This window comes from Carya illinoinensis, chromosome 7, assembly GCF_018687715.1.
Source record: "Carya illinoinensis cultivar Pawnee chromosome 7, C.illinoinensisPawnee_v1, whole genome shotgun sequence".
NCBI lineage: Eukaryota > Viridiplantae > Streptophyta > Magnoliopsida > Fagales > Juglandaceae > Carya > Carya illinoinensis.
The window spans coordinates 29,802,967-29,815,297 of NC_056758.1; the positions used below are offsets into that span (position 1 = coordinate 29,802,967).

General features: G+C 36.0%; 1 protein-coding gene across 1 annotated transcript; it reads left to right on the forward strand.

Annotated features, from left to right (window-relative positions):
* The first annotated feature begins 10,753 nt into the window (after nucleotides 1–10,753).
* Nucleotides 10,754–11,862, forward strand: LOC122315198 (laccase-2-like). The gene is made up of 4 exons (XM_043130996.1): nucleotides 10,754–10,972; nucleotides 11,096–11,247; nucleotides 11,401–11,645; nucleotides 11,746–11,862. The coding sequence occupies exons 1-4, from the start codon at nucleotides 10,841–10,843 to the stop codon at nucleotides 11,793–11,795; spliced, it is 579 nt and encodes a 192-aa protein (XP_042986930.1). The 5' UTR covers nucleotides 10,754–10,840; the 3' UTR covers nucleotides 11,796–11,862.
* The last annotated feature ends 469 nt before the right edge of the window (nucleotides 11,863–12,331 follow it).

The following is a 12,331-nucleotide window of genomic DNA, read 5'->3' on the forward strand; positions in this document are numbered from 1 at the left end:
TACAAGTCTTTCGATCTCTATACTTACCTATGCTGAAATATCCAAGATCTACCCTATGATTCCCTCTTTCGATAGCAAATCACAAGATTAATTATCATCTAATCAATGGCCAGTTAATTTGAAGCAATAAACTCAGAATAAATCAGATAAACAAAGAGAGAATTGCATTAAATTAGCATAGACAAACAAGCATAGTTTGGAAATAGGTTACATCGTTTTCCTAGAATAAAGTAAATTTAGCTTATGCTAGAAATGGAATTCAACATAAACGAATTCACCATAATTGTTCTGAGAAGATTGGAAGAAAATAAACACTGAAAAATCTTCCTTGCAGTCACAACTCGTCTTCAAAAGGTCAAGGGAACGATTGAACGCTTTTCTCCCATCCGTGCTCGTGTATGATTTCAACGTACGGGCAATAATTGGAATTCCCTCTCCAAAACAGATGATTTGAATCCCTCTAGCTATGTTTTTCTGTCCAAATAAGTGTTCTCCAGTCAAAAGTCCGCTCTAAAGTGAAAAATTCCTTTTTTATGGTGTGACGGCGGAAAATCTTAAATCTGTCAAAATATGATGTTCGCTCAAGCGGGGTGTCAAGCGCACATCGAGCGTTCGACTCTGCCTGATTTCGCTCGAGCATCCTATCGAGCGCTCGTCGAACGTTCGACTTTGCCTGATTTCGCTCGAGCGGCCAATGCCTCCGCTCGAGCGATCTTTGTTTTTCAGCAACCCGCTCGAGCTCCCTGTCGAGCGACAGTCGAGCGTTTGAATCTGCCTGAATTCGCTCGAGCGGCCAAAAGCCTCCTCTCGAGCGAACTTGTAAAATCTGCAATATGAAATTTTGCAAGTCATTAGGGTCCAATCTCAGTGCAGTTGTTAAGCATGTACCAACGAGCTATGATAAGAAGTTTATCTTCTAGTCACCCCTTATGTGCTATACCCAACGGACGTACTTTTTAGTTAAAAACTAAAAATCCATCTGTAGTCGACTCTTCTTGCACATCAATATTGTGACCTGGTCAATTAAACCTCGTCTCAACATCATTAAGATACATTGAAAAAAGTTTAGGCATTCGATGTGAATGTATGCTTCCGCAATTGAACCTTCTGGGCGTGCTTTTCTCACGAGGTAAATGGACAAATAGGTGAACCATGACGTCGAAAAATGATGGAGGGAATATCATCTCCAGCTTGCATAGAATGAGTATGATATCAGTTTGAAGTTGGGCTAGCTGAGAGATATCCAATGTTCTTGCACACAATTCTTTAAAGACTGTGCTTAACTCAGTCAACGCTAAGGCAATATCACTCCTTAAGTACCCGCCAACAGCAATAGGAAGTAATCGTTGTAAAAAAAACATGGCAATGATGGCTTTTCAACCCTAAAATTTTGCAATCACGTACAGAAACACAACAAGAGATATTGGAGGCGAACCCATTTGGGAATTTCAAATTATCCATCCAATGACAAAATGTACTCCTTTCATCTCCGTGTAATGTGTATGATTAGGGGTGTATAAGAAACCGGCGAAGAACCGGTCAGCCAACGGTAGAAATAAATAAAAACTAATCACGATCGGTTCGGTCCCGGTTTGCTCACATAGAAAACCAGTAAACCGACTGACTATATATATATATTTTTAATATATGTCTTATATAAAAATATATGTCATATATTTTTAATATATGAAACGGCATCGTTTGGTTGGGAACGGGTTAGGGTTATTACCCTTCTCGTTCCTAGTTCCCCCTTCCCTCTCCCTATTCTCTTCTGCCCCCCCCCTCTCTCTCTCTCTCTCTCTCTCTCTCTCTCTCTCTCTCTCTCTCTCTCTCTCTCTCTCTCTCTCTCTCTCTCTCTCTCTCTCTCTCTCTCTCTCTCTCTCTCTCTCTCCGTGATGGTCTCCGTTGAACGGGCCGCAGAGCTGAACCGATGAACCGTTGCAGTATTCTTCACTCTGTGACTCCCTCGCAAGCCGGTCTCTGTGAGTATTCTTCATTTCTTCTTACTTCTTAGCGTATAGTGTATACTATATATTATATTAACTGTTATATATATTATATAATCTATTTTCTGTTATATATATTATGTATATAATCTGTTATATGCTTAGCATAAATCGTATAATGTAATAATGTGTATATATATTGAATATGTTATAATGCGTATAATGTGTGTATATATAATGTATATAAATATAATCTGTTATATATATATGAATTATAATCTGTTTTATATATATATACTTTGTTATATATTAACTTATATAATATGTTGTGCAATGTGTATATATATAATTATTAATTTGTTAATATATAATCTGTTAGGGCTTGTTAATTATTTATATAAATTGAGAGAAGATGAGTGAAAAACTTAGATTAGAGTCTTAAACTTGTGATGTTTGTCATGTTGCAAACTAGCTGCTGGGATATTTTGTGTTATGTTTGCCAATTTTCAAATTTGTGATGTTGTATAACATTTATATTTTGTTTTATAATTTAGATGGATTCTTCTTCATCTCCTATTGATGTTGATATAAATGAAACTCAACCAACCATTAATTTGGAAGAAGATGTGAGAGAGATCAATGTTTCAAAACCCCCTAGTGCGCCTACTAGTAGTACTTGTCCATTACCTAAGAAATAGAAATGAACGGACAAGTCGATTATATGGGATCATTTTACGAAGGTGGATGGTTGTCCTGTAGATGATCCAAAAGCTAAATATAGTTATTGTGGCAAGATGTATGCTTGCCACTCAAAGAGGAACGGAACTTCAACGATGCAAAATCATTTACCTTCATGTCGTAAAATCCTCATAAACAGGGACCTTTGGATAGGTATCAAAAAATATTGACAGGTGAGGCATCACCTGAGGAGGGGGTTGGAGAGAGTGATGGTAGTACATTAAGGACTCTTGTAACCCACAAATTTAGTGAACAGATTGCGAGGTTGCCTACTGCAGAAATGACAATTGTTGAAGAAATGCCATTTAGGGTTGTTGATGGACAGAGATTTAGAAAATTTGCTTGGTCTCTTGAACCCCGGTTTAAAGTTCCATGTCTTGTCACAGTTGTAAGAGATTGTATGAAGTTGTATGAAGTAGAAAAGGAGAAACTTAAAAAAGTGTTTAGAGATGTTGGCATGAGGATTTCCTTGACGACAGATACATGGACATCAGTACAGAATTTGAATTATATATGTCTGACTGCATATTTCATTGATAAGAGTTGGAAATTGCAAAAAAAAAAAATTAATTTTTGTTTAATCCCTAATCATCGAGGGGATACCATTGAAAGATATGTTAAGTCGTGCTTGCTTGATTGGAGTATTGATAGAATATTTACTATAACTATTGATAATGTAAGTTCGAATGATACTGCAATTTCCTATTTGAAACAGTTTTTGACAGGAAATTTGTTAGGGGTAAGTATATTCACATGAGATGTTGTGATCATATATTGAATCTTATTGTGAGTGAGGGTTTGAAGGAGTGCAATGATGCAATTACAATGGTTAGAAATGCAATGAGATATGTGCGTTCATCCCCCGCAAGATTATAGAAGTTTAAGAGATGTGCAGAAAAAGAAAAAAATTGATTGTAAGAAAATGTTGTGTCTTGATGTACAGACACGATGGAACTCAACCTATTTGATGTTGGAGGCAGCTGAAAAGTTTGAGAAAGCTTTCAGGCGGATGGAGAGTGAGGATTATAATTTCCTCTCTTACTTTGATGATGGGCACATGGGACCTCCTAAAGCTACAGAATGGGAGACAGTGCGGGTGTTTGTCAAGTTTTTGGAGATGTTTTATGAAGCCACTACCAGATTTTCTGGATCTTTATATGTGACAGCCAACACCAATTTTTTAAAGATTTGTGATCTTCAAACTGAATTGATTATGCTGAGTGAGAGTACTAATACTTGTTTGAGGAGTATGACCATAAATATGAGAACTAAATATGATAAGTTCGGAGGTCATTAGATAGGATGAACTTGTTCATGTTAATTGTTGTTGTGCTTGATCCACGAAGCAAGTTAGGACTTCTTACTTTCCATTTAAAGAAAATTCATGATGAGTTTCGTGCTGAAGAGTTGGTTTCGAATGTGAGACAGGTATTAGCAGATTTGTATGCAAAGTATAATGCTACATTTGGTTCCACCACGAGTACTGCAGTTTCTCAAGCCCCTCCAACATCTAGATCCACAAATGAAGGTGATGGCAAACGTGAGACCAAATGGTTCAAGGAGTAGTATAGGGCATCTTCCGCCATGGGATCTAATATTACCAAAACTGAGGTGGATCGATATTTATCAGATGTTTATGAGACACTTAGCATCATTTGACTTGTTGACTTAGTGGAAAATAAATGAGGCTAACTATTCTATACTTGCGAGGATTGCACGAGACTTATTAGCCATGTCTGTTTCCACAGTTGCATCTGAGTCAGCATTTAGCATGGGAGGTCGTGTGCTTGATCTTTTTCAAAATTCGTTGGCTCCGAGAACTGTTAAGGTACTTATTTGCACTCAAAATTGGTTAATACATCCGCAACACACATTAATATCCGAGAGGCTATGGATAATGTGGAGGGCTTTGTAGTAGAATCGGGTAATGTTTTCAAATTTTCATTGTAATTTAATTTTGCATATTTTTCATAATATGAATTCACTAACATTTGATATTTTATTCTTATAGAGTTGACCGCACAATCAAACGTGACAAGTATTGACGATTGAAGATTGAAGGCTTGAAGCAAAAATGAGTGAACTTGAAGATCAATATTCTTAATTTTTTGCATTGTTGCTATGTTTAAGTCTTTAAGACAATTTGTTTTTATTTATTTATGTTATTTTTTTACTTGCATTTTTGCTATGCTTAAGACAACTTGGCTTGTTTTTCAAATTTGTAATATGTAATACTAAATATCTAGTGAAGTTGTTTTTATTTATTTTTAATTATGTAGTAAGTAATATAGTAATTATTTAGTTAATATGATGAATGCTTTGGTTATTTATTATTTTTATTTATTTATAATATGAATTATGATGAATGATGAATTTACAAGATCTTGGACGATGAATTGAATTTTAGTTAAGAACAAAAAATTAAAAAGATGTTGGATGATGAATTCAGGAAAAAAAATATATATATATAATAAAAAAAAAGCCCAAACATATTGTATAAAAGGTCCAAAATAGGGCCCAAAACCCATAGCCCAAATAGGCGAACCGACCGGAACCGGCCGACAAAGGAACCGGCTGGTTTTCTCCCCCCAGCACAGTCAGTTTTGGCCGGTTGATGCAGATGTTTTTGAAGGACTAGTCGGTTTCGGTTTAGGACTAAAACCGAAACCGGACGGTCTGTTTTCAACTCTATGTATGATGCATGAGGCATTGAGATTTTATCACCTTTACGCTTCAAATGCAATTCCTTTCTGAAGCCCAATACCTCTAGATCACGTCTAGAGTTAATATTATCTTTAGTCTTTCCATGAATATTCATTAAAGTGCCGAAGATGTTATCGAATATATTATTCTCAATATGCATGACATCTAAATTATGTCGGATACGAAGTGTTAACCAATAAGGTAACTTGAAGAATATGTTGTGCTTCGTCCAATTCAACTCTTCAGAAGTGCATTTCGCTTCCTAAGATATTTTCCAAATGAGACCTCCCCAAGCATCTGTAACTGACGTAAAAGATCTATACCTTCTAACACCCTTGGTGGCATGCGATGATTAGCTTTACCATTGAACAACCATTTTTTTGTCCTCCAAATGTGGTTTGATGGAAGGAAACGTCAATGTCCCATATAACAGTATTTTCAGCCATATTTCAACCAATTACAATCTGTGTTGGCATTGCAGCAAGGACATGCGAATTTTCCTTTTGTTGACAAGGCAGAAAGATTCCCATATGCTGGGAAGTCATTAATTGTCCACAATAAAACGGTATGCAGTATGAACGTTTCCTTGGTGGAGGCATCATACGTAAGTACCCAATATTCCCAAAGTTCTCGCAATTTATCGATCAATGGCTGCAAATAAACATCAATGTCACTCCCCAGTGATTTTGGCCCAGGAATAATAAGGGATGTCATAAAGAATTGGTCTTTCATGCATAGCCACGGTGGCAAGTTATATGGGACAAGGATCACCGACCATATGCTGTAAGGCTTAGCCATGTTGTTGAAGGGATTGAATACGTCACTTGTCAAACCAAGCCTAACATTGCATGCATCGTTAGCAAACCATCTATGGTCTGCATCAAATGTCTTCCAAGACTCAGAGTTGGAGGGATGTCTTAAATTATTCTCATCATTAACTCGTTGTTCTTTATGTCATCTCATCTCCGCAGCTATCTTTGTAGACAGATAAAGCCGCTGCAGTCTTGGCTTTAATGGAAAATGCCGCAACACCTTTTAAGGGATCACCCGTGTCCCATTTGTAGTTGGCATCCACCTCGAGGCCTTACATATAGGCCATGAATTGAATTCTGAATTTTCCTTCTAGAATAAGATGCAGTCATTAGGACATGTATGAATTTTGTGGCACTTGAAGCCCAAACCTCGCTCCAATGACCGTGACTCTTCATAAGAGTGTAGCAACTCAAAATCCAGGAAGGCTGACCTCAACAATTCTAGGAGCATATCAAATGACTTAATTGACTAATGGCCAATTGTTTTAATGTGCAACAACTTGACAATGAACGACAGTTTCGAGAATTTTGTACAACCATTGAAAAGTGGACGTCGGGCATCCTCTAATAGCTGGTCAAAAGATGACACTGAAAATGATGCAAGTACTGAATCATGCATTGGCATTGGCGTGCTGCTTTGGGGTACATCAACCTTTTTCTTGGCCCTTATGTCATCTAACAAATGGTCCATGTCATTGATGAATCATCATCACTCATCTTGACATCTTCATCGTCCATGTTCAAATTCTGGGTTTCCTCCTCACCATGGAAAATCCATTGAGTGTAGTTAGGATCAATCCCTTTTATGAACATGTGACTCTCTACGATCAATATAGGCAGGAAAAGATTATTATTACATATCTCGCAGGGACACCGAATGCAATCGTTTCCCATGGTGTGGTTTTGTGTCATTTGAAGAAAATTCCTAACACCTTCGGCATAAGCGGGTGAGTGAAGTCTATTGGGCAGGTTCATCCAACTTTTGTCCATCTAAAAATAATGAAACAACTACATTAATTGAAGAAAACTATCGTACTAACATAGCCAAGGGTATCAATGCATCTCACTATCAACCATGAAGAGGAGTAAAGATATTTATTAAATATGGATAATATTTGTTTTAACTAACCAATTGCATGAGTGGAAGAGTGCAGGTAATTGGATGCTGGTGGCCAGCTGTTTCAAAATGTTATTACGTAGGCATCTAGTGCTATATATGGTGTTAAAGGTGAAGTTGGCGGTGACAAGTTTGGATTGCTATTCTTGGGCTTGGGAGAGAAGAGGCGTTGAAAATAAATGATAGCAGGTTATGAGGTGGGATTGCATGGATGTTAATTGCACAAGGTTTGTTGAGCAGTTTACATAGGTATATTGATGGTTGGATGAGCTGGAAATAACAAGTGATGAGAAGAGCATAGCACTAAATGAGAGCACTAGTCGGTCTTTTAAGAGTAGAAATCGACATTATTGAATGCATAGAATTCACCTACATTAGTTAGAGAGAGAGAGAGAGAGAGAGAGAGAGAGAGAGAGAGAGAGAGAGAGAGAGAGAGAGAGAGAGTACGAATTTATAGGAACACACAAACAGGTCAAAAGAAGAACATATAAATAAATGAAAACACTTCAATAAACAAGATGATCAGATATCTATAACCGAGAGAAGCAAAGAGGTCACCAAGTTACATTAGATATTTTGTAATGGTATAGGGGTTACATTGTGGAAGATACAGTGGTTGGGTGACAGGGAAAGGGTTGATAACCTCAGGTATGATTCGAATAAATTTTAGATCAAAAATTACAAACAACTCCCAAGTGGATGATATAAGAATAGATAATATAAAAATAAATTCACAAGTTCATGTAGGGTATATAACCTATTAGAATCACAGAAATGCAAAGAAATTCATTATAATCCAACGGACTGCACTCCATCAAAATCTGTTTTCACATCAATAACAAGAAGTCTATAATCTCATTTAGCCTAAGACATTTCTCTAATAAGAAAGTTCTCAAAAAGAGTAGAGTTGAGTTTGGATTTCTTAGGTTTAGGAAACATTCAACCAGTTTGTATGGAGTACTTGACCAAGCTCGTGGAATCCCCCACAAACTTTTCTAATTGCCCAGGTATGCACAAAACCATCCAAAGTCCCAACCAAATCTGTTAACTAGTGCTATCACCATATCAATGTAATTTAGTACAGAATTGTTGGGTAGAGAAATGGGTTAAGATAAGATCACAAATTCTGGTGTTGTTTTGTGGCCCATAAACTATAAAATCAAGCTGCAAGTAACCCTACTACCTACTCCTAAATGAAATAGCTTTCTATTTATAGTGAACTCAGGTATGTATATCCAAAGAGTTAAATAACATGTTAATGTTTCTTATCATCTTTTAAATGTTTTGTGCAAGCAAATCCAGCCTACTTCAACAAATAATGATGTTATCAAACTCAGTCTGTCTCAACTTTCATTGGAAAAGCAGTAGTGATGAACTTTAATAATCATATATGATCATTTTTAAACAGATAGTGAGAATGAAGTGGTGCCACGTTTAACAAATGCTGAGTTACAGGCATCCAAGAAACGTGGTATGAACTTTTGTGTTCTCAGCTTGGGGCCAATTATATTAGTAGGCAAACTTTTAGATAATTATTGTAGTAGAGAAAAGTAGGTGACTGTTTTTATGCAAATGAGTTGAAGAGACAAGAGTTGATCAAGGCATTCCATAAAAGGTTCATTTGGTGGATGGACTGGTATTAAACAAGTTCCAATAGATGATAAGCATCGTGTCACAAAGAGGAAGAGATAGTGCCAAATGACTGTGAAAGGGAAAGGCAACTTAGTTTATACATGAAAGGGAAGTATGCACAAAGATGTCAAACATGATAACAGTCATATCTAGAGAATGGTGTATATCCAAAATTAGAATTTTGGATATGCAGCTCTAACCGAGTAGATACTGCCAATTGAAAACTGGCGGTGATTTGGTATGTCATTTATGTAAAGAGTTAGTGTTTTTAAGTAGGTGTTGTTTAGAATGTAGTTTGAAGATGTATCATCTTGGTTATTAAGACATTACATATATTTATTCCCCCCTGTAATCCAACTAGAATCTTCATCCAAGCTTTCAAACATGTTCCCATGGAAACCATATGCCCAAATTCATGTGAAAAATTTTACATAAATTTGACAATTCCTAGGATGAGTATATAAAATGTGATGGCCAGCTGTGACAAAATGCCATTTTCTAGTAGGATTTCTTTAGGCCTCCAACAAAAGGAATACATTCAGGGCATATGTGCCCCCACAGCTATAACATGTGTTTCATAAGGTCATGGAAGCCACAGTCATATTTGATTTGTTGACTATTAAAAGAAATAGTTATATGCAGTGGTAGCAATCATAAAACTAGAGCTCTAAAGGAGAGGCAATCATTTCCACTTATTTCAGATTTATATCCTCTAATTGCTATGGATATATAATTAATAAAGATAGTTAGGTGCATTAACAACTTATCAAATATATACAATTCGCAGTAGAAAGCAAAAGCTAGACAATGTTGATAATGCATTAATTCTTCACGCACACTATAATGCACCTTAATTCATCCATATCTTTTTAGGATAACCGTCAACAAAAATGTCGTATCATCAAAATAAAATCGTTACTGTTGTGCTAATCGGTGGTTTCATCCTTCACTCTTCACCTTTTCCTAAGCAAAATATAACCTAAACAAACGCCAATGATATACCACAATGTAAGTATATATACAGTATAGTAAGTCATAGAGCAGCCTGTAACCTCAAGGCATGCAATCATTGAAACCACAATGCACCAATCACATTCACAAATATACCTACTGTACATATTTAAGTGATTTCTATATCAACTACTGCATACGTATAAGATATAGCACGATCCACTTAAAATGCATGTGACATTTCCATATCAACATATATATCAGTATTGAAGATGATAAAAATTCAGATAAAAAGTAATATTATATATTTGACACAACTATATATATATATATCTAATCACATATAGAATATAACTTTCAAAATTGCTAAATTGATCGATTTTGTCACTCAGTTTTCCTCTTATTCCTTTTTCTTTTGATCTTTTGGTTAGGCTATATATACACAACAAATATCTAATATATATTCCAACAGTTTATATTATAACTGGTTGAATCCCATGTCTCTATGCACTCAGCTATCTTCCAAAAAGGGTTTCGATGAACTCAAAATTAAGATTAGTAAGTAAGTACAATTAGAACTAACGAACCATTATAAGGACCTAATGAGGGTAGCGATGGCCGACTGATCAATAACTTTTTATCAAAATGATAGAAAAATGAACTGAATCAACTTTAATGGCACTCCATATAGTGAAGAAATGGGACCAACAACGTGCAGTTGGTAATTGTCATCTTTCCCAGATCTGCAACTAAATTAGGCTGCAAGTAATCAACCAAACATCCCCAGATGCACTGGTTATGTCTATATAAGCAACACTTACAGGCTTTGGTAAACCACTGCAGGGCTAAAGGAAGCCAAGTTAATTAAGGTTCTGGCTCTCTCTTTGTGTCTGGTCTTAATTTCTCTCCAAGCTTGTCAAAGATTTTGTCAACCAAGAAAAATGGGTGCTTCTCTTCCAGCATCATCGACATTATTTGTTGTGGTTTTTTTCTTTGCCATTAACTCTCTCTCGGTCTTTCCTGAGGTTTCTGTTGCAAAGCATGCAGGCGTTACAAGGCACTACAAATTTGATGTACGTACTACTTACCTTGGCTCTTAAGTAATTTTGTGCTTAGATGTGCCTCATAAATTAAAAAAATATAAATATATTTTTTCTAAAACTTAACTTATTATTATTATTATTTTTAATTACCAGATAAGGTTGCAAAATGTCACCCGATTTTGCCAATCAAAGAGCATGGTGACAGTTAATGGGATGTTCCCCGGGCCTCAAGTTTTTGCCAAAGAAGGTGACAGATTGGTAGTTAAGGTGGTCAATCATGTTCCAAACAACATCAGCATCCATTGGTATGATACCACATATTTCTAATTAGCTAGACTCAATCGAAACTTGCCTGATATTCAACACTGTTGCATTATTATCATATTTCCATGCATGATCATAATTTTATCGATTTCTAATGTTTTTGGTGAATGTGGCATGGATGAAAATTAAAACAGGCATGGAATCAGACAACTCAGGAGCGGATGGTTTGATGGGCCATCATATATAACACAATGCCCTATTCAAACTGGGCAGAGTTATGTGTACAACTTCACCATTGTTGGCCGAAAAGGAACTCTCTTCTGGCATGCCCACATCTCATGGCTTAGAGCTACCGTCTACGGACTCCTTATCATCCTCCCCAAGCGGAATGCATCCTACCCTTTTGCCAAACCACACAAGGAGGTCCCCATCATGTTTGGTAACTATAAATTATTAAAAGATCATTAATTTTCAGATTGAATATGACCAAATTATACTTATTTATAACTATAAATTAATTACTGGTTAACTATATATAGGAGAGTGGTGGAATGTTGATCCAGAGGCAGTTATCAGCCAGGCTCTTTAGACTGGAGCCGGTTCAAATATTTCCGATGCCTACTCCATTAATGGACTACCCGGACCTTTGTACAATTGTTCTAAGAAAGGTACTTAATTATCAGTTTAGTTTTCTTCATGACCAGGTAATTATTAATTACGCTATAATAAAAAATGGTAAACATATTTACGAACAATGTTATTATTTATTCTAATTTATTATTTTTGTCATCCCTACACTACAAGAAAACAGAGTTTTCTCAGCACCAATTTTTGTCGCTATTACTCACGAAAGTAAGTGGGAGAGGAGAAATAAAACGAAAACTCTAGAACCTCTATAAGAAATGATTAATTAAAGATGTGAGATCTTCTTACAGAAACCAAACACAAGATTATTTGACGGTCAAATGCAAGAGTATTTCTAGTATCAAGTCTTTGGGAAGAGTCTTCCTAGTCCTCCTCAGCATTGCCGCATTCATCATTTTATAAAGTGACAATAGAAGAAAATATGAAATAAGAAAATATCAAAGTTTCTACAATTTGAGGTACTTCAATACTACATATTTT

Coding starts and splice junctions, on each gene's coding strand:
- LOC122315198 (XM_043130996.1), top strand. CDS start 10,841: ATGGGTGCTTCTCTTCCAGCATCATCGACATTATTTGTTGTGGTTTTT. Junction 10,973..11,095: donor CAAGGCACTACAAATTTGAT/GTACGTACTACT, acceptor TTTAATTACCAG/ATAAGGTTGCAAAATGTCAC. Junction 11,248..11,400: donor AACAACATCAGCATCCATTG/GTATGATACCAC, acceptor AAATTAAAACAG/GCATGGAATCAGACAACTCA.